The following is a 23,515-nucleotide window of genomic DNA, read 5'->3' as shown; positions in this document are numbered from 1 at the left end:
TGTGTGTGTGGGGGCCATTACTATATATCTGTGTGTGTGGGGGGCCATTACTATATATCTGTGTGTGTGGGGGGCCATTACTATATATCTGTGTGTGTGGGGGGCCATTACTATATATCTGTGTGTGTGGGGGGCCATTACTATATATCTGTGTGTGTGTGTGTGTGTGGGGGGCCATTACTATATATCTGTGTGTGTGGGGGGCCATTACTATATATCTGTGTGTGTGGGGGGCCATTACTATATATCTGTGTGTGTGGGGGGCCATTACTATATATCTGTGTTTGTGGGGGGCCATTACTATATATCTGTGTGTGTGGGGGGCCATTACTATATATCTGTGTGTGTGGGGGCCATTACTATATATCTGTGTGTGTGGGGGCCATTACTATATATCTGTGTGTGTGTGTGTGTGTGGGGGGCCATTACTATATATCTGTGTGTGTGGGGGGCCATTACTATATATCTGTGTGTGTGGGGGGCCATTACTATATATCTGTGTGTGGGGGGGGCCATTACTATATATCTGTGTGTGTGGGGGGCCATTACTATATATCTGTGTGTGTGGGGGGCCATTACTATATATCTGTGTGTGTGGGGGGCCATTACTATATATCTGTGTGTGTGTGGGGGGCCATTACTATATATCTGTGTGTGTGTGGGGGGCCATTACTATATATCTGTGTGTGTGTGGGCCATTACTATACAGGCGGTCCCCTACTTAAGGACACCCGACGACCCACAGTTAAAGACGGACCCCTCTGCCCACTGTGACCTCTGGTGAAGCTCTCTGGATGCTTTAGTTTAGTCCCAGGGTGCAATGATCAGCTGTAAAGTGTCTGTAATGAAGCTTTATTGATAATCCTTGTATGTAACCCGGGGACTGCCTGTATATATATGTGTGTGGGGGGGGGCATTACTATATATCTGTGTGTGTGGGGGCCATTACTATATATATGTGTGTGTGTGTGGGGGGGGGGGGGGGGCATTACTGTTATTTTTACTATTTTTCAGACCCCCTAGGGTACTTTAACTCCAGGTTGTCTGACTGATCCTACCATATACTGCCATACTACAGTATATGCGGATTTTCTACATCATCTATTACAATGTGCAAATCACACATTGTAATAGAAGGGTTAAAATCAGACAGCCTCCGGTCTTTGTATAAATGTAATTAGGACATAATTTTTATTCCTGTGATATTATACTGTCAGTGACTGTGGTGTTTTTAGAGGCAGCCCTTTAGTGCAGTCATTTTTTTGGCGCTGTATACTAACGTGCAGTTTTTTCGCAGCTGGTATATATTTATGTATATGTGATATATTCATTACTGCAATATTATTAGTATTGTACAGGTACGTGGATATATATATATAATATATTTATGTGCAACTGAATTTCAGTGTTTCATATGGTGTATGTATTTATATGTGTAGTGTGAATATAGCGTGTGTAGAGTATATATGGGGCAGTGTTAATATGTGTTTATGTGTATTATGCATATATAGTGTATGTGCGCTTTTGTCTGTGGAGTGCAAAGTCACCCAGCGGCCAGTCCTGCGGTGATCCGAAATCCCGATACCTGTGCCTGCTCAGCAGCCTCTGTGAATCAGTGTGCAGGTGCTGGGACTTTAGGTTTCCTTGGGGCATGCAATGAACGCTCCTTCATATTTCCTCAGAACCAATGGGAAGGAAAAGAAGTCCTGACCCTTATGCAGTGATTCACAGAGGTTGCTGAGCAGGCACAGGTACCAGGACTTCAGATTACCTCAGGACTGGTGGCAGGGTGACGTAAAGAGCCCTTAGGTGCACTGGAGCACCCCCACTGGTAATTAACACAATTCTTTATTAAAACATTAAAAGATAGTGGCGGCCCTAGCAATTGCACTTTATAATGTTATATTTGTTATATGTTGTCTGTTAAACACTTTTATATGTTTACTGTTCACCATGCTTTAGTTTTTGATGCCATATTTGCACTATAATAAATATACTTGACCAAAAGTATGACTCCTATTGGCAATCTACCAGAAGAGTGTGCCTTGTCGTAGCAACAGGCCTCAAACCCTGTTTGTGAAAGGTCACTGCGGGGGGCAGGAGGCTTGTTCGGTTTTGGGGTGTGTTGGGGCCCAGACACTTTTGCTGTATGGGGCCCCGAATTTCCTGATGGCTGCCCTGCAGATCTTATACAACTGATAGAAGGAATGAGCTGCTGTAATGAGTTTTCTATAATAAGATTTCTTTTTCTTGCCAGCACTTACAGTCAGATTTATCACCAAACGCTTTATCGGAGATTATGATCCAACCCTAGGTAAGTCTGGTTATTCATTTACATAACTGGGCATAAGTGTATTGTTATAAAAAATAGGAAAACTCTATCTATCTATCTATCCATCTATCTCATATCTTCTATCTATCTATCTATCTCATATCTATCTCCTATCTATCTATCTCATATCTATCTCCTATCTATCTATCTATCTATCTATCCCATATCTATCTATCTATCTATCTATCCCATATCTATCTATCTATCTATCTATGTATGTATCTATCTATCCATCTTCTATCTATCTATGTATCTATCTATCTATCTAGCAAGAGAAAGTCCAAGCGGCACAAACCAGAGGAAGTGGTGGGTGCAGGCGTCCTGGGACTCGGCCTGAGGTCCCTCAACGATATATACAAGAAACTGGGCAGCACTCCAAATAGTGATGAAAGAGTGTAAGTTCTTTATTCCATGTTCAGCAACAAAACAGCGACGTTTCGGCTCCAAGGAGCCTTTCTCAAGCCCTGAGAAAGGCTCCTTGGAGCCGAAACGTCGCTGTTTTGTTGCTGAACATGGAATAAAGAACTTACACTCTTTCATCACTATTTGGAGTGCTGCCCAGTTTCTTGTATATATCTATCTATCTATCTATCTATCTTATATCTATCTAACCATTCATTTATCTATCTATCTATCTACCTATCTATCTATCTATCCATCTATCTATCCATCTATCTATCTATCTATCTATCTATCTATCTATCTATCTATCCCATATCTATCTATCTATCTATCTATCTATCTATCCATCTATCTATTTCATATCTATCTCCTATCTATCTACCTACAGTATCTATCTATCTATCTATTTATCTATCTATCTATCTATCCATCTATCTATTTCATATCTATCTCCTATCTATCTACCTACAGTATCTATCTATCTATCTATCTATCTATCTATCCATCTATCTATTTCATATCTATCTCCTATCTATCTACCTACAGTATCTATCTATCTATCTATCTATCTATCTATCTATCTATCTATCTCATATATATATCTCCTATCTATCTATCTATCTATCTATCTATCTATCTATCATATCTTCTATCTATCTCATATCTATCTATTATCTATGTATGTATCTATCTATCCATCTTCTATCTATCTATGTATCTATCTATCTATCTATCTTATATCTATCTAACCATTCATTTATCTATCTATCTATCTATCTATCTCATATCTATCTATCTTATATTTCTCTATCTATCTCTATCTCATATCTCTCTATCTATCTATCTATCTATCTATCTATCTAATATCTATGGGGGACATTAATCATAGTGGGTCTCAGGTTCGCCTATTTTTGTGCCTGGTTTGTTCTTCTCTTTGGCTTGTGATTTATGATGGATCTAGTTCTGCCTTAGTAAATGCATTTTGGAATTGTCGCATGTCTGAATCATTTACACCAAATTTGTCTCTAATTTTTACCCTACAAAGTAGATCTCATTTGACACTTATAATGGAACGAGATTCAAAAAAGAACGTTCAGGGCTTCATCTCTGCACGTAAAGTGACTGCCTGTACAATGTCCGGACCACATTGTGATGTAAGAGCAGGGACTAAAAGTTACAGATATGTTAAAAAAGTAAAAATAAATACATTTCTTGCTCAAATGAATCTTTGCATTTTATATTATAATGTACAGGAAATGGAGTCTGATAATATTCTCATCACAGAGATGATGAAGTCGTTACTGGAGAAATGTTACATTTTAAAGGAAACCTACCACTTGAAGTTGCAGGTATAAGAAGGCAATACCGAGCACCAGCTCAGGGTGAGCTGGTGCCGGAGCTTATTTTTGTTAGTGTTTTAAACCGCTGTATCGCAGTTTAAAACATTTTATAAACTTTATAGCCGAAGCTGCTTCGGCACACGGAGGTATGCGCTCGGCACACCATGCGCGCGGCTACATAAGAAGTGAAGGAGAGCCGTGCGCATGGTCGCGTGCATGGTGCGCCGAGCGCGTACCTCCCTGCGCCGAAGCAGCTTCGGCGATAAAGTTTAAAAAGTGTTTTAAACCACGATACAGCGGTTTAAAACACTAACAAAAATAAGCTCCGGCACCAGCTCACCCTGAGCTGGTGCTCGGTATTCCCATCTTACACCTACCACTTCAAGTGGTAGGTTTCCTTTAAAACTGCACTGAAGTATTTTTTATGTTGCATAGAGATAATTTTTAATTTGGCAATGAAAAACCTTTGTTTTTAGTAATGAAAAGTGAAGTTTTTTTTAAATGCAGCTGCTCAGAGTAGGTTCATTTTTGTGCCTTTTTTGCGCCTTTTTAGGTGCAAAATTGAGATAGATGCTGTGCGAACATCTGTATAGTAGTCACTCACTGGGGCACATTTACTAAAGGTCCGCACACCACATTTTCGGCGGGTTTCCTGACTTTTTCCCGTTTAGCGCCGCATTTAACTGGGGTTTTTGGCGCACGCAATCGGATTTTGGTGCAATTGCGCTGAATTTCAGTAGGTGAACTCCGGCGGACCTCAGCGGGAAAGCGACACATGCAGGAATTTGTACGCACGATCTTAGTGAATCGCGGCAGCTCCGAATCCTCGTCGGACAATAGGACGGGTAAGTAAATGTGCCCCACTGTGTCAGATAAGGTGCAGACACTCAAAACCACTAAGTGCCGGACTTTGACGTGCACCTGAAAATGTCGCAAAAATGCATGAAATTAACAAACTGCACCAGATTTTTGCGTGAAAAAAATTAAAAACAGTCCAAAAAGCTATGATTAATGTTCCCCTATGTTTTATCTCTCTCTTTATCTATCTATCTATCTACTTCTCTCACCGCTCTCCCATCATTCCTCACTCCATGTAGAGTATTGATGTTTCCTAAGTACATCCAGGATGTAGTCACAGACATCGGATCTGGACTATGATGAAGGTCTCACCATATGCGCAGCAAATATCTCAGTATCTACCCGTCATTACACGCCACTTATTTTGCAGCTCTTATACCAGATATTAGTCATTTTTCTTTTACTTTTATAGAATCTTTTTAATTCTATAATGAATAACAATGCTAATAAATCCTGCGAGTACACAAATGAATTCCTTTACCTCCCACATCCCAGAGCAGAGCACAATCCGTAGCCAGCTGCCCATGAGCGCGGCTGCTGAGGGTAGCACGATTTTCCACTTGAATAATACTTGTTATTCCTTGCCAGGTTCTGCGAGGCTGGTTATATTATCATACAATCAGTCCTCATCATCCCACCCCTTCCTTATACTTCTTACATCTGCTGCTTATTCCTGTACAGGGGTAGGAGAAACCATCTCCTGCTTTGGGGGATGTATTCAGGATGGAAAATCAAGTCATCTGTGTAATGTGGGTCCTATGTCCCCTATTGAGGGTCCTGCACGTGCACTGATGCTCCACTTAAAGTCTATGGAGCAAATGAACATAGGAGAAAAGTTATAAGAGACAGAGTTCGCATGCACAAATGTTACTCTATTTAAATATGGGACACAGGAATTGAATCCTTAGTGATCAACCACTTATCCATCCTGTTATTTATTGGTATGGTTAGACACAACCCCTGTAATTGGGAAACTCACCCACAAAAATAGACTAAGTTGGCCAGAGTTGGTTATAACCCAGCGGTCACATGACTCTGTCTAGTGTTGGGCCCACCAGATTCTCCGATCCTCTGGTGGGCCAGTCTGACACTGCATATAACTTAGTGGAAGTATCTGTTACTGCAATGAGATCCAGAGTGGAAAGAGCACTTTCTTTTTGGCAGCTATCACCAGCTTAGTTAAAGGGGCATTCCCATGAAGACAAGGTTCTTAAATATACTCAGCATATCAAAATAACACAATCTCTAATTTACTGTGTATTTACTAAAATCCAGCATTTCACAGATATAATTCCAACCTGTCTCTATCAGTCCTGGTGTTTACAATTTTAGATCCTACCATAAATCTTCTGACTATGGTAAGATTCTTCTCATAAATAGCTTCTCTTGTCTGCACACTGCAGTGCTCTCTGCCTCCTGCCCCTGCATTACAAGACCAGCCCAGACACAGGCACTTCCTGCCAGCAAGCAGCAGTGTGCAGAGACTTACTCTACAAGCTACAGACTAGATAAGGTCTTTATCAGGGAGGGAGGCATATAGCAGAGCTGACTCTGCTAACTCACCTATAACACACACAGAGTTGAGAGTGTCATTGTGTGTTATACCCATCTCATGGATCTCATGATCTCTCATCTCTGATCTGTCTCATCTCTCTTTCTATGTCTAAGATACTAGTACAATGTTACAGAAGCTAAATTAAAGTGTATATAAACCTGGACCCTGATAATCTAGGCACATTGTCAGCACATGGCATCTCACACAGCACTAGAGGAATCATGAAGTGTCTGCTTAGAGGATCCCTGCTCACACTCTGGAATCTTACACTGACCATCACTAAGTGATAGGATCTAAAACAGCAAAAATAACTTAGTAAAATTGTAAAGTAAGGGGGTTGTAAATAAATCAGCTTTATAAGTGGAAACATCACTAGGGGATAAAAAATGTGAGAACTATCTTTCATGGGCCTTTCCATGGGTGCCCAACAAAATTACCAAACAAGAGAGAGAAAGAACCACAACCACAACCTGATTCATTTAAAACCTGATTTCCATCCTCAGATTGATCTGTTGTTTCCCAAAAACTATTCCATAGATCAAAATGATTCAGCTAACCCATTGCTGCCTATGGCCATGTGATTGCTGTAAAGCAGATCACTAAATGCTGTTAACAGAGAAAATAAGAAAATCAGGGAAGATGGCAGCCACATCATAGATAGAAAATAGAAAAAGGCAGAGAAAGGCAATTGGTCCTACCAGTAAGTATCTCGGCTGCTGCGAGACTTCGGGAAAAGGAATTATTACAGGCGGTCCCCTACTTAAGAACACCCGACTTACAGACGACCCCTAGTTACAAACGGACCTCTGGTAATTGGTAAGTTACTGTACTTTAGCCTTAGGCTACATAATCAGCTATAACAGTTATTAAAGGTGTCTGCAATTAAGCTTTATTGTTAATCCTGGTTCTTATGACAACCCAACATTTTTTAAACCCAATTGTCAAAAAAAAATTGGCTGGGTTTACAATTATAAAATATACAATTCCAACTTACATACAAATTCAACTTAAGAACAAACCTACAGAACCTATCTTGTAGGTAACCCGGGAACTGCCTGTATTATTAATACAGTGAGAGCAGGGAAGGTGTCGCAAGTGCTTTGGGGAAGCCCATGTGCTTCATTCAAATACTGTTAAACTTTAATTTTATAAGTTATACATAATATTAACACTCCTAATAAACATATCCCTACATTCACACGGCTATTGCAATTATTAATATTAATATGTTGTGATATAACAGAAATCATGTGATGCAGAGAGGGGAAAACTCCTTTAATGGACCTGATCAGCAGATGCTTATTACAGCCGTCAATCACTGATCACAGTTCTCTTGTGGACCCAACTCTTTGACATTATTCAGACTTCACAGTTTATGCATTCGTTTTGCATTACTATATTGCTGTATCACATGGAGAATTTTTATTCCTCGGTTTCTTTAATTTCTTCGTAGCTAGGTCTGCACGTGTTAGTGAGAATATATCCAGGCCACTCATATCATCTGAGCATTTCAAGCCTTAATAACCCCCATTGTTTATATTACCTTGTATGGTGAAATAATTCCTAGACTTAGATCCACTTAATCAGTTTATTTAGGTGCTTTATAATTTCTGAGAAAACAAGTAATGTGAGTTTAATAGGAAAATAAAGTTCCTATGCATGAAACCACTTACTTATAGATTCAGGCACCGTGACTGTGGCAATATTCCTAAATGTGTTATCCATGGCCTCCTTCCTTCTAAAATCAATTTTTAAAATGATGCTATTGAACCAGAAGTGCTATGGGGATGCGTTACCAGAGACCCTCCATACTGCAGCTACACAGACTGTTACACTGTGCAGGTGCATGTCTCACCCTCTCAGTGTGTGATGCTGATGTGAGATTGCATGAGGCAGAGGGGGGGCCCGATGTCCACCAGGTGTCGCTGCTGCGCCGAGGTCCGTCGGAGTTCACCATCCTATCCTGGGTGCAGGTAAGCGCGTGTCAAGCGACAATTTTTTTTTTAAAATACCGCATTTTTTCCAAATCCGTCGGGTTTTCTGATGGCCACGCCCCGATTTGCATCGCATGTATGCTGGCGCCAATGCGCTACAATCCGATCGTGTGCGCCAAAAATCCGGGGCTATTCAGGGAAAAAAGGCGCAAATCGGTAATATTCGGGAAACCCGATGAAAAATAGCAATTCTGGCCCTTAGTAAATGAAAATTTAACAATGTGTCTCAGGCTCCGCCGGTTTGCTGCGCCAGATTTATCACTGTGATGATGAATTCTGCTGCAGTATAAGACTTTCGGTTCCTACTTTAGACCTACTTTTAGTTGGTCTAGATTATGCGCCTGAATTTTGGGATTTCCTGCAAGCCACGCCAATGATCTTGTTAGACCATGCCCATCTTCGGAAGCCCACGCCCCCGTAATTGGACAAGTCGGGAAAGTGCACAAAAAACGGTCTAAAAGCCTTGATAAATGTGGTGGAAGGCATCTTAGACAGTGTTTTTGGTGCAAAACCACCAGAATTGGGGCGCAAGTGCATTTATAAATCCCCTCCCCCCATACACAAAACTGCTGAATTTTATATTTTTTGTAACCTTAAATATTGCAATAAGTAAATTACAAAGAAGAAAAATCTAGCGTGCGTCTGTAACTGTTTGCTAGATACAGGATACATTTGCGGTAATTGATAGTTTTGGATTCACTCCAGTTATTATTGTACAACCAGAGGATATGTAATATTATGTACCACTCCGCTGCCCCCACAAGAGAAGCAGATGGTGAGTAGTGTCTGCACTGACTCACTGTATATCCCAGGGAAGAAGCTTTCGTGTGTTTGACGATTTCCAAATGTTCAGGACGTGATATATTTGTTTTTACATGACATAACAATGTGTTTTATGTGTTTTATATGTTGTTGTTGTTGTTGTTGTGTTCATGGGATATGATGACAAACTGGAAACAACCCCCTCCTCCCGGTTATTGACTGAAATGCCTTCCTGTTGGATCAATCTGCTATTAAGATAATTTGTGAATAAATTTACATTCCTAAGGAAATTATATAAAATCTACCATGATCCAGCATAATAAACCAAGAGCACTTACTCATAGATCCAGGCACCGTGACTGCGGTAATCTTTTTGTGTTTGTTATTCATGACCTTCTTTCTTATAAAATCTAATGAGCCAGAAGGACTCTACCATAGCCCCTCCCTGCTTTGGCTTCACAGGCTGTTACACTGTCTCACCCAACCCCCTGCTCCCTCATCACTTCCCCCTCCCCACTGTGTGCCCTGAGAATACACCAGGAGGAGGGATAGATGAAAATGCTGAGGGAGCAAGTGGAGGGTGAGACATAATGGGGCAGATTTACTTACCCGGTCCATTTGCGATCCAGCGGCGCGTTCTCTGCGGTGGATTCGGGTCCGGCTGGGATTCACTAAGGCAGTTCCTCCGACGTCCACCAGGTGGCGCTGAAGTCCGCTGAAATGCACTCAAGTACACCGGCCTATTCCTGGTGAAGGTAAGTGCAAGCTCCGCAACACTTTTTGTTTTTTAAATGCAGGTTTTTCCGAATCCGTCGGGTTTTTGTTTGGCCACGCCCCCGATTTCCGTCGCGTGCATGCCAGCACCGATGCGCCACAATCCGATCGCATGCGCCAAAATCCCGGAGCAATTCAGGGGAAATCGGCGGAAATCGGAAATATTCGGGTAACACGTCGGGAAAACGCGAATCGGGCCCTTAGTAAATGACCCCCAGTGTAATAGTCTGATGCTACAGCACAGAGGATCTCTGGTAGAATCACTCTGGCTCATTAAAAGTTGATTTTAGAAGGAAGGCGCCCATGGATAACAAATATAAGAGGATTACCACACTTACGGTGCCTGGATCTATGAGTAATGTCCCTGGTTTATCATGATGGATCTTTTAGATGGTAGATTTCCTTTAAATCAGTAAGTCTCAATAATAGTTAATTCACTCATATACAGCTACATTCACACCAGGTTTTTTAAAAATATTTTCAACATATATGGAAGGAATGCTCTCTATGTATCCATAGACATATACTGGTAGGTGGGGGAATCCTTTTTGCCTCTGTCTTTCCGTAAATGTCCCATCTTACCAAACACACAGGATGAAAAGGCAAGCTGTGTCTTTTTCATCCTGCTCCCTCCTGCTGAGTGATGTATACTCTCAGCGGAGGCCATAATAGCCTATGGAGGGGGGATACAACTAGAGATGAGCGAACATGCTCGTCCGAGCTTGATGCTCGGTCGAGCATTAGCGTACTCGAAACTGCTCGTTGCTCGGACGAATACTTCGCCCGCTCGAGAAAATGGCAGCTCCCGCCGTTTTGCTTTTTGGCGGCCAGAAACAGAGCCAATCACAAGCCAGGAGACTCTGCACTCCACCCAGCATGACGTGGTACCCTTACACGTCGATAGCAGTGGTTGGCTGGCCAGATCAGGTGACCCTGGGATAGACTAGCCGCTGCCCGCGCTGCTCGGATCATTCTGTGTCTGGATGCCGCTAGGGAGAGAGCTGCTGCTGGTCAGGGAAAGCGTTAGGGTGTTCTATTAGATTACTGTTAGGCAGGAGTGATTCTCCAAGAACCCAACAGCCCTTCTTAGGGCTACAATAACGTTATACTTTTTTTTATTTATTTGCAGCTAGTACCATATTGTGAGGAATTTGAAGGGGGACTTGCTACCGTTGTGTTTAGCTCTTAGTGACACACATATCCACCTCAAACACCAAAGTGGGAAAATTTATTAGGGGTTTGATTTCAATTAGGCACAGTCTGCCATTTACTTTTTATTTTACGTTTATTTTTTTAATAACTCAGTGTCATCTCATCTGGCATAGTAGTGTGCTTTCATACTTGGCTAGAAAATAGCCATAGGAGAATCCAAACGGCTTACTTACGCCTACAGTAGCGTTATATATATTTGATTTCTGGTTGATCTGCTGGTGGCTGTACTTGCTGCAGTGCATCTACTAGCAAATTGTGAGCAATTTGTAGTGAGACTTGCGACCGCTGTGTTTTGCGCTTAGTGACGCACATATCCATTGCAAAGACCGAAGTGGGAAAATTTATTAGGGGTTGGATTTCAATTAGGCACAGTCTGCCATTTACTTTTTATTTTACGTTTATTTTTTTAATAACTCAGCGTCATCTCATCTGGCATAGTAGTGTGCTTTCATACTTGGCTAGAAAATAGCCATAGGAGAATCCAAACGGCTTACTTACGCCTACAGTAGCGTTATATATATTTGATTTCTGGTTGATCTGCTGGTGGCTGTACTTGCTGCAGTGCATCTACTAGCAAATTGTGAGCAATTTGTAGTGAGACTTGCGACCGCTGTGTTTTGCGCTTAGTGACGCACATATACATTGCAAAGACCGAAGTGGGAAAATTTATTAGGGGTTGGATTTCAATTAGGCACAGTCTGCCATTTACTTTTTATTTTACGTTTATTTTTTTAATAACTCAGTGTCATCTCATCTGGCATAGCAGTGTGCTTTCATACTTGGCTAGAAAATAGCCATAGGAGAATCCAAACGGCTTACTTACGCCTACAGTAGCGTTATATATATTTGATTTCTGGTTGATCTGCTGGTGGCTGTACTTGCTGCAGTGCATCTACTAGCAAATTGTGAGCAATTTGTAGTGAGACTTGCGACCGCTGTGTTTTGCGCTAAGTGACGCACATATCCATTGCAAAGACCGAAGTGGGAAAATTTATTAGGGGTTGGATTTCAATTAGGCACAGTCTGCCATTTCCTTTTTTATTTTACGTTTATTTTTTTAATAACTCAGTGTCATCTCATCTGGCATAGTAGTGTGCTTTCATACTTGGCTAGAAAATAGCCATAGGAGAATCCAAACGGCTTACTTACGCCTACAGTAGCGTTATATATATTTGATTTCTGGTTGATCTGCTGGTGGCTGTACTTGCTGCAGTGCATCTACTAGCAAATTGTGAGCAATTTGTAGTGAGACTTGCGACCGCTGTGTTTTGCGCTTAGTGACGCACATATCCATTGCAAAGACCGAAGTGGGAAAATTTATTAGGGGTTGGATTTCAATTAGGCACAGTCTGCCATTTCCTTTTTTATTTTACGTTTATTTTGTTTAATAACTCAGCGTCATCTCATCTGGCAGAGTAGTGTGCTTTCATACTTGGCTAGAAAATAGCCATAGCAATAGGATAGCATCGTTTGGTTTTAAAAACTCAAAAACACAAAAAAAAACAAAAAACACAAAAAAAAGTTAAAAAAAAATTAAAGTTATAACTCTCATTTTAAAAATGTTTAACCCGAGGGCTAGGGGTAGAGGACGAGGGCGGGGACGTGGGCGTCCAACTACTGCAGGGGTCAGAGGCCGTGGTCCTGGCCGGGGTGAGACACCACCTGCTTATGAGGGAGCAGGGGAACGCCGCAGAGCTACACTCCCTAGGTTCATGTCTGAAGTTACTGGGACTCGTGGTAGAGCACTGTTGAGGCCAGAACAGTGCGAACAGGTGATGCCGTGGATTGCCGACAATGCTTCGAGCAATTTGTCCACCAGACAGTCTTCCATGCAGTCCACCCATGTCACCGAAATCGCCACTCCTCCAGCTCCTGCACCTCAGCCTCCTCCCCCCCAGTCTGCCCCCTCCCAGGAAAATTTGGCATTTGAACCGGCATACTCTGAGGAACTGTTTTCTGGACCCTTCCCACAGTCACAAACCACTTGTCCGGTTGCTGCTGAGCAATTTTCCGATGCCCAGGTTTTCCACCAGTCACAGTCTGTGGGTGATGATGACCTTCTTGACGTAGTGGAAGAAGTGTGTAAAGAGGTGTCCGACGATGAGGAGACACGGTTGTCAGACAGTGGGGAAGTTGTTGTTAGGGCAGGAAGTCCGAGGGGGGAGCAGACTGAGGGATCGGAGGATGATGAGGTGACAGACCCAAGCTGGGTTGAGAGGCCGGGTGAACACAGTGCTTCTGAGACGGAGGAGAGTCCTCGACCAGAACAGGTTGGAAGAGGCAGTGGTGGGGCCAGACGGAGAGGCAGGGCCAGAGCTGGTGCATCAGCGCCAAATGTGTCAACTAGTGAAGCTCCCGTGGCGGGGGCTCTTGCGGCGAGGGCTAGATTTTCAGAAGTCTGGAGGTTCTTTAAGGAAACACCGGATGGCCGACGGACTGTGGTGTGCAACATTTGCCAAACCAGGATCAGCAGGGGTTCCACCACTACTAGCTTAACTACCACCAGTATGCGCAGGCATATGAATGCTAAACACCCCACTCAGTGGCAACAAGCCCGTTCACCTCCGGCCGTGCACACCACTGCTCCTTCCCCTGTGTCAGCTGATAGTCAGCCCCCTGCCCAGGACCCTGCCACAAAAACCCCATCGTCGCCTCCACGATCCTCCACAGCATCCACCAGCGTTCAGCTCTCCATACCCCAGACGCTGGAGCGGAAACGCAAATATAGTGCAACCCACCCGCACGCCCAAGCCCTTAATGTCCACATCTCCAGATTGCTTAGCCTGGAGATGCTGCCCTATAGGCTAGTAGAGACCGAGGCCTTTCGCAACCTCATGGCGGCGGCCGCCCCTCGGTATTCGGTCCCCAGCCGCCACTACTTTTCCCGATGTGCCGTCCCAGCCCTGCACCAGCACGTGTCAGACAACATCATCCGTGCCCTGACCAACGCCGTTTCTGACAAGGTCCACCTGACCACGGACACGTGGACGAGTGCTGCCGGGCAGGGCCACTATATATCGCTGACGGCACATTGGGTTAACTTGGTGGAGGCTGGGACCGAGTCTGACCCTGCGGCTGGTCATATACTGCCGACGCCGAGGATTGCGGGGCCTACCTCGGTCCAGGTGTTTCAGGCCTACTATGCCTCCTCCTCCTCCCACCCCTCCTCCACCTCCTCCTCCGAACTACCATCCGTGGGCATGGCGCCATCAGTCGGTAGCTCTAGGCACAGCAGCAGTGCCGTCGCTAAGCGACAGCAGGCGGTGCTCAAACTGCTGAGCCTAGGCGATAAAAGGCACACCGCCCAAGAGCTATTACAGGGCATCACGGCGCAGACTGATCTGTGGCTGGCACCGCTGAACCTGAAGCCAGGCATGGTTGTGTGTGACAACGGCCGTAACCTGGTGGCGGCTCTGCAACTCGGCAGACTGACACATGTGCCATGCCTGGGCCATGTGTTAAATCTGATAGTTCAGCTTTTCCTCAAGACATACCCCAATCTGTCAGATTTGCTCACGAAGGTGCGCCGCATCTGTGCGCATTTCAGGAAGTCCAGCACAGATGCTGCCACTCTCAGGGCAGCGCAGCGCCGCCTCCAACTGCCCGCTCACCGACTGTTGTGCGACGTGCCCACGAGGTGGAATTCAACACTGACCATGTTATCCAGAGTTTACCAGCAGCGCCGAGCGATTGTAGACTGCCAGATGTCAACTTCCACCAGAACTGGTAGTCAGGTCAGTCAGCTTCCTCAAGTCTACAATGAGGAGTGGACGTGGATGTCTGATATCTGTCAGATGCTGAGTAACTTTGAGGAGTCAACACAGATGGTCAGTGGCGATGCCGCCATCATCAGCCTCACCATCCCGCTGCTTGGCCTGTTGAAAAACTCTCTGATCAGCATGAAGTCGGAAGCTTTGCGCTCGTCACAAAAGACGGGGGAAGAAGATTCCCTTGCTGATAGCCAAAGCACCCTTAGGTCTGTTTCTCAGCGCATATCGGAGGAGGTGGAGGTGGAGGAGGATGAGGAGGAAGAGGAGGAGAATGTTGGCGAGACACAAGAGGGGACCATTGTTGAGTCCTTCACTGTTCAGCGTGTATGGGCAGAAGAAGAGGAGTTGGAGGAGGAGGAAATGGACAGTCAGGCCAGTGAGGGGAGTGAATTCTTACGCGTTGGTACTCTGGCGCATATGGCAGATTTCATGCTAGGCTGCCTATCCCGTGACCCTCGCGTTCAAAGAATTTATTCCAGCACCGATTACTGGGTGTTCACTCTCCTGGACCCACGGTACAAGCAAAATCTTTCCACTCTCATCCCTGCAGAGGAAAGGAGTGTGAGAATGCATGAATACCAGCAGGCCCTGGTGCACAAGCTGAAACAGTATTTCCCTTCTGACAGTGCTAGCGGCAGAGTGCGTAGTTCTGCGGGACAAGTAGCGGGGGAGAGTAGGCGAGCAGGCAGCTTGTCCAGCACTGGCAAGGGTACGCTTTACAAGGCTTTTGCCAGCTTTATGTCACCCCAGCAAGACACTGTCACCTGTCCCCAGTCTCGGCAGAGTAGGGCTGATCTTTACAGAAAGATGGTGAGGGAGTACGTAGCTGACCATACCATCGTCCTAAATGATCACACAGCTCCCTACAACTACTGGGTTTCAAAGCTGGACATGTGGCACGAACTGGCGCTGTACGCCTTGGAGGTTCTTGCCTGCCCTGCCGCTAGCGTCTTGTCCGAGCGGGTTTTCAGTGCAGCTGGTGGCATCATCACCGATAAGCGTACACGCCTGTCGACTGACAGCGCTGACAGGCTGATGCTTATTAAGATGAATAAAGCCTGGGTTTCTCATAATTTCCAATCTCCACCAGGTGAAGGAAGCTCAACCTGAATAATTTATCCACTCCTCCTCCTCCTCATTTCCCTCCTTCTCCTCCTCTTTGTACAGTAAAGCAGAGGAAACTGGCTATTTTTTTACAGGGCCCACTGGCTCTAGCTATAGTACTTTATGCATTTAATTTTTCTGGAGGGCCACCGACCCGGTCCTCTGTTTTAAACAATTTTTGGGAGTGCCACATACAGGCACTCAATCTATTCCATTTTTCTGGAGGGCCACCTACCTGCTCCTCTGGTTTGAAAACTTTTTGGGACTGCCACATACAGGCACTCAATCTATTCCATTTTTCTGGAGGGCCACCTACCTGCTCCTCTGGTTTGAAAACTTTTTGGGACTGCCACATACAGGCACTCAATCTATTTCATTTTTCTGGAGGGCCACCTACCTGCTCCTCTGGTTTGAAAACTTTTTGGGACTGCCACATACAGGCACTCAATCTATTTCATTTTTCTGGAGGGCCACCTACCTGCTCCTCTGGTTTGAAAACTTTTTGGGACTGCCACATACAGGCACTCAATCTATTCCATTTTTCTGGAGGGCCACCTACCTGCTCCTCTGGTTTGAAAACTTTTTGGGACTGACACATACAGGCACTATCCAAATTAAATTGTCTCCATAGCAGCCTCCACACGTTGTCTCCATTGCTACCTCCAAAAGTCGTCCATATAGCTGCCTCCATACATCGTCCCTTTATCAAACGAGGTGTGTCAGGCAGAAATTTGGGTTGTTTTCATGGATTCCACATCAAAGTTGTTAACTTTGTCGCCACCCAGCTGTGTTATCCACAAAATATACTGGCAAACTTTTATCATTTACCAATATTATTTCAGCGCTTCTTGCGCATCTGTTTACATTCCCCTCACCCGCCATATCCCAAACTTATAAGAACGCTACTACACTTGATCTTATACAAAAGGTTCTTAGAAGTGCTGTTTGGGGAGTAGCCTAGAGACAGGGGCTTGGATTGGCGAAAGCTCGCCTGGCTGCAGAGCGCCAGCTCCATCCCAAGATCCAACTAACATAGTTTTAACTGCAGCACCTTTAATCTACTACTAGTTCACTGCCTCCATAATAATAATAATAATAATAATCTTTATTTATATAGCCCCATCATATTCTGTAGCGCTTTACAAATCATAGGAAACAAATACAAATGTAATGTAACAGAGCACAACATTTGTATGGAACAACAGGAGTGAGGTCCCTGCTCGCCAGAGCTTACGGTTTATGAAGATGATGGGGTAACACGAGGTAAAAGAATATTTAATGGTCAAGCCATTCTTCTTAGGGAATAGAACAAAATATAATAAATGGAATTGCTGTCGCTTGAACCACTCAGCCGTCATCTTATATGCCAGGTCCAGGGTGAATGGGACTGCAGAGAAGTCTGGTGCCTGTTGGTTGCTGGATAACAGATGGGAGGACGACACAGGACGGGTTAGTAGAAGAGTTAAAACTTCATGCAGTTAATGAGTGTTATAGGCTTGCCTAAAGAAATGGGTTTTAAGAGCACGTTTGAAACTTTGGAGGTTAGGTATTAGTCTGATAGTCCGGGGCAGAGCATTCCATAGAATTGGTGCAGCTCTAGAGAAGTCTTGGAGACGCGAGTGGGAGGTCCGCACTAGGGTAGAGGTTAATCTAAGATCACTGGCGGATCTAAGAGCACGGGTTGGGCGATAGACTGAGATAAGAGAGGAGAGGTAGGGGGGTGCAGCATTATACAGAGCTTTATGGATGAGGGTTATTATTTTAAACTGTATTCGAAAGGAGACTGGCAGCCAGTGCAGCGACTGGCATGAACTGTAAGCATACATGGTCCCCTTATCAAACGAGTTGTGTCAGGCAGAATTTTGGGTTGTTTTCATGGCTTCCACAACAAACTTGTTAACTTTGTCGCCACCCTGCTGTGTAATCCACAAAAAATACTGGCAAACTTTTATCATTTACCGATATTATTTCAGCGCTTCTTGCGCATCTGTTTACATTCCCCTCACCCGCCATATCCTAAACTTATAAGAACGCTACTACACTTGATCTTATACAAAAGGTTCTTAGAAGTGCTGTTTGGGGAGTAGCCTAGAGACAGGGGCTTGGATTGGCGAAAGCTCGCCTGGCAGCGGAGCGCCAGCTCCATGCCAAGATCCAACTAACATAGTTTTAACTGCAGCACCTTTAATCTACTACTAGTTCACTGCCTCCATACATGGTCCCCTTATCAAACGAGCTGTGTCAGGCAGAATTTGGGGTTGTTTTCATGGCTTCCATGTTAACTTTGTCGCCACCCTGCTGTGTAATCCACAAAATATACTGGCAAACTTTTATCATGTACCGATATTATTTGAGCGCTTCTTGCTCACCTCCTTTGGTTCCTCTCTGCCACCCATTGGTTTGAAGCCTGAGTCCATTTAGGGTATGTCGCCATGACACTCTCTAGCCTGCCGCTGCTGCTGCTGCCTCTGCATGCCGTCCCCTATAGTGTCAGGGTCAATTATTGGATGTTTTAGATGCTATCTAGCTTCATTCTGTCACTCTGTCATGCTGTTGCCCATAATTTTGGCATAATGGTGCGATTAAGCAGCCTCAGAGGCATCCATGCATGCTGCCCCTGCTGTTTCCTGTCCATTTCCGTGGTGTTTCCATCCTTTTCTGAGGTTCCCAGGTGTTTGGCCAAGCTTCCCTGGGCAGAGCCTTGGTCCCCTTGAAAAATGCTCGAGTCTCCCATTGACTTCAATGGGGCTCGTTATTCGAGACGAGCACTCGAGCATCGGGAAAAGTTCGTCTCGAATAACGAGTACCCGAGCATTTTAGTGCTCGCTCATCTCTAGATACAACTGTAATGCCATCCCCAGGCTCTGCTGAGTGATGTGTACGTGCAGCGGAGGCCTTAGTAGTCTATTGGGGACGGATACAATTGTATTGCATCCATCCCCAGCCTCTGCTGAGTGTGTCCATATGAGAACAGTGACATCACTGGGCATAGTAGCCTATGTAGGGTGGGATACAATTGTATTGCATCCATCCCCAGCCTCTGCTGAGTGTGTCCATATGAGAACAGTGACATCACTGGGCATAGTAGCCTATGGAGGGGGATACAATTTTATTGCAGGATCCCCCGGGAATCCACACGACCTATCCTTACTACAGAGGGCTATAATGAGATGTGAATGGATGTTTCAGTACATACTGTAGATATCAATGTCATATTCTCAGGATAAATAATCAGTGTAGGTTTGGCTCCTGGCACAGGGTTCGCTGCAATCTTTTCACTTCTTATCTCGAACAGCACCCTTCATTGTATAGTGGCTGTACCAAGTATTGCAGCTTTGCCTGATTCGCCTTATGGGACTGGGCTGCAATCAGACCATGTGACTGATGGGTACAACGTAATGGATCGGGGGCGTGGTCACCAGAACGCTGCTGTTTAGTGAAGCTGCTTGGTGCCCGTTGTTAAATCCCCATTTTGGAAAACCCCTTTAAATGAGAGGGAGGTCTCACCAAAGACAGCCCTTTAAATATAAGAAACAACCAAGTCAATTGAATACAGATCTCTCCATTGTTGCTTTGTCTGTGGAACAGGGGGGACGGATCTGTAGACAGGGCATGATGGGGGTTGTAGTCAGTGGTGTTACATTTTTACCAAATTATATTAACTATTAGGCAGAAGCAAATATATTTGGGATCACTGGTAACAGATGAGTTTTCATATAGTTTTGTTTCTCCGCAGAGATGATTTACAGGCACACGGCTGCCATAGAGGGAGAATTTATCCATTTTGAAATTCTGGACACTGCTGGGCAGGTAAGTCCCAAATCTTAGTGTTCTTGGTTGTGTTACTAAATTCCAAGTCTGTGGTGGCATAGCTACGTTTATAGGGGATTGGGGTCCAGATGTTGTCCGGCATCTACTGGACATATAGGGGGAGATTTATCACAGCAAGTGGGGGTGGAGGGGGCCATGCCAGGTAGCAGAGTGGGCTGGTGCGGGACTTTCCTATCGCTCACGTTGGGGTTTGGGGGCGTTCCGTCTAACCCGGACATATTGCCGGTTCGGCTGCAGAGTACACAGTCTAGCAAGTTGTGTCCACCTTGCCAATCATAGGCATGGCTAGTTGCTAGAGACATTTAATTTTTGATGCCCATCTGATCAATTTTGTGTTTTTTTTATTTTTGAAATCCATCAAAATATTCAATAATCATAGTCCCATTGTAATTTGCATTCTAGCCAAGGGGCAACATCCTTTTATTTTCTCTGGCGGTGTGTCTCTATGTGCTATACAAAAATATAAGGTAACCTCCCACTTGGCTATTTTGATTTATTTCACATGTTAATTTGGAGGGCCATATCATTTGAACAGGTGGATGGATTTTTAAAATCCTAAAACCAAATTGATCAGGGCAAAGGATGAATTATGTCATTCAGCATTTTGTGTTTAGTGACGGGTCCCGTTTAATTTAGCGGATGAGCGATAGATTAGATTTAAGAAATAAAATAATTTCTTGTGTTATAATTGATTAAAAATTTTTGCATTGGAATTTTTGAAGGAAGAGGACTCCCTCCAGATCGAGGAGAAAATCAAATGGGGCGATAGCTTTGCTGTGGTGTATTCCGTGACAGATCGCTGCAGTTTCGATGAAGTCATGAGATTATGCTTCCTGATCAATCACATTCACTCGGCCAGTAAGAAAGGAGCAGCAGAACAGCCCCCCATAGTCATTGTGGGCAATAAGAAAGACCTACAGTACGATCGAATGGTGTCCACCGATGACGGGGAAAATCTTTCCAAGGCCTTGAAGTGTCCGTTCTACGAAATCTCCACCAGGGACAGTTACGAAGAAACCGCCATGGTCTTCAATACTCTTTACTATGAACTCATGAGGCAAGGGAGCCTTTCACCCGGGACGTTCAAGAAAAGGAATGTGTCCAAATTGATGGAAAAAATTCCCAAAATTTACGCCAATTCTGCTCTAAATGCGAACGGACGAAGTTTAAGTTTCAATTCTTTTCGGGATTATATTCCGGAGTGAAAAATACTCATCAGTAAAAGTTATGTAGAAGAGTTCTGAATTTTCAGGAGAATATTAAGCACAGCTCTTGAGTATGCTAGGAGTAGGAGATGTACAGATGTCTTCACTAGTCAGGTGTAGGTTGATAGTACTATACTGACATGCACTATAATGCCGTTATCATGGGGAATTTAGAAGGACCATATGACACCAGTGAGACATAATGCAATCTCTTCCACTATACTTCACCTGCATGAAGTCTTGGCATTGCATATCCTGCTTCTCTATGCGTTTTTACTTTGTATTTCGGTTACATATCAATTGTGTGTACCTCTAGGTATTGATCATTGTTATGTCCTTAAAGGGAAAGTAACAGAAGATAGGTTGGGCCAAGTTGTTAGAGATAAAGTCAAAGACTTACTATAAGTCAGATTTTAAATATGGGCGGGGGTTCTTAATACATGTAAGAAAAGACAACTATGATTCAGTTTGTTTTCCTTTTAATAGGCTTTGAATAGAATTTGAATATGGGTCAAACCCAGTTGTGTAACTAAAGAATCACAAGCAACAGGGCAAAAAGGTTTGCATGGGCTCTCATGCAACAGTTCCTTGACTATATAGTGGGCTACTGATACTTAAAGGTTAATGAAGGGGGTGCATCTGGCAGCCTGCCCTAATAAATATCAGTGCACGGAGTAAGGTGGAAGGATTTATTATGCTTAAATTTGCTACAAATCAAAGTATAGTGTTGTACTGTGTCCTGTGGGTTCCCCTGGTCTATGGGCCTGGTCTCAACTGCTGCCTCTATAGCTATGTCACTGGTCTGACCTCTTTTATCTTGCTTTTATCAGATAGAACTTCCAATCCCCAGTCATACATCCATTGAGTTTCATGGTAAAATTTTGTTTAAATGGAAGTCATCAGTAGGACATAACTCAGTATACAGTGTGCTCCCCCTAGTGCTGGAAATGGGTAAAGAAAATGTTACCATGTTAGCATCAATTCAGATAACTGTGTCATGTACACTCTACCACCCAAATTTAAACTCTATGGTACAGATGGAGATAGCCAGGTGCAATAGTCAGTGGGCTCATATACTTCATCATTAACACATAAGTTAAAGTACAACTCTTCTTCTATGTGGGTGTCCCTGTGGTTAGAACCGTTAGATCAGACACTTATCATCAAACCTTTAGAAAAAGTACATTTACACTCATCAGACATAACATGTAAAATTATGTTTATCATTGATTATCTTGAGACTGTGGCATCTGTGGAGAGGTTGGTTATACAGAAATAAGAAAAATGAAAGTTGAAAACTACACTCACCGGCCACTTTATTAGGTACACCTGTCCAACTGGTCGTTAACACTTAATTTCTAATCAGCCAATCACATGGCGGCAAATCAGTGCATTTAGGCATGTAGACATGGTCAAGACAATCTCCTGCAGTTCAAACCGAGCATCAGTATGGGGAAGAAAGGTGATTTGAGGCCTTTGAACGTGGCATGGTTGTTGGTGCCAGAAGGGCTGGTCTGAGTATTTCAGAAACTGCTGATCTACTGGGATTTTCACGCACAACCATCTCTAGGGTTTACAGAGAATGGTCCGAAAAAGAAAAAACATCCAGTGAGCGGCAGTTCTGTGGGCGGAAATGCCTTGTTGATGCCAGAGGTCAGAGGAGAATGGGCAGACTGGTTCGAGCTGATAGAAAGGCAACAGTGACTCAAATCGCCACCCGTTACAACCAAGGTAGGCAGAAGAGCATCTCTGAACGCACAGTATGTCGAACTTTGAGGCAGATGGGCTACAGCAGCAGAAGACCACACCGGGTGCCACTCCTTTCAGCTAAGAACAGGAAACTGAGGCTACAATTTGCACAAGCTCATCGAAATTGGACAGTAGAAGATTGGAAAAACGTTGCCTGGTCTGATGAGTCTCGATTTCTGCTGCGACATTCGGATGGTAGGGTCAGAATTTGGCGTCAACAACATGAAAGCATGGATCCATCCTGCCTTGTATCAACAGTTCAGGCTGGTGGTGGTGGTGTCATGGTGTGGGGAATATTTTCTTGGCACTCTTTGGGCCCCTTGGTACCAATTGAGCATCGTTGCAACGCCACAGCCTACCTGAGTATTGTTGCTGACCATGTCCATCCCTTTATGAGCACAATGTACCCTGTAACATCTGATGGCTACTTTCAGCAGGATAATGCGCCATGTCATAAAGCTGGAATCATCTCAGACTGGTTTCTTGAACATGACAATGAGGTCACTGGACTCAAATGGCCTCCACAGTCACCAGATCTCAATCCAATAGAGCATCTTTGGGATGTGGTGGAACGGGAGATTTACATCATGGATGTGCAGCCGACAAATCTGCGGCAACTGTGTGATG

At 44.1% G+C, this 23,515-nt stretch overlaps 1 protein-coding gene across 1 annotated transcript in view; it reads left to right on the top strand.

Moving 5' to 3' along the window:
* Window positions 1-21,595, top strand: part of LOC140071170 (ras-related and estrogen-regulated growth inhibitor-like) — a 49,442-nt gene extending 27,847 nt beyond the window's left edge. Inside the window, exons 3-5 of the mRNA XM_072118531.1 lie at window positions 2,258-2,314; window positions 19,840-19,913; window positions 20,657-21,595. Of these exons, the coding sequence (XP_071974632.1) occupies window positions 2,258-2,314; window positions 19,840-19,913; window positions 20,657-21,139 (614 nt within the window). The 3' untranslated portion in view covers window positions 21,140-21,595. The remainder of the gene's footprint in view (window positions 1-2,257; window positions 2,315-19,839; window positions 19,914-20,656) is intronic.
* The last annotated feature ends 1,920 nt before the right edge of the window (window positions 21,596-23,515 follow it).

The sequence above is a fragment of the Engystomops pustulosus genome, chromosome 7 (assembly GCF_040894005.1).
Source record: "Engystomops pustulosus chromosome 7, aEngPut4.maternal, whole genome shotgun sequence".
Taxonomy (NCBI): domain Eukaryota; kingdom Metazoa; phylum Chordata; class Amphibia; order Anura; family Leptodactylidae; genus Engystomops; species Engystomops pustulosus.
The sequence above is the reverse complement of the archived record's forward strand: the minus strand, read 5'-3'. Positions and strand labels throughout refer to the sequence as shown.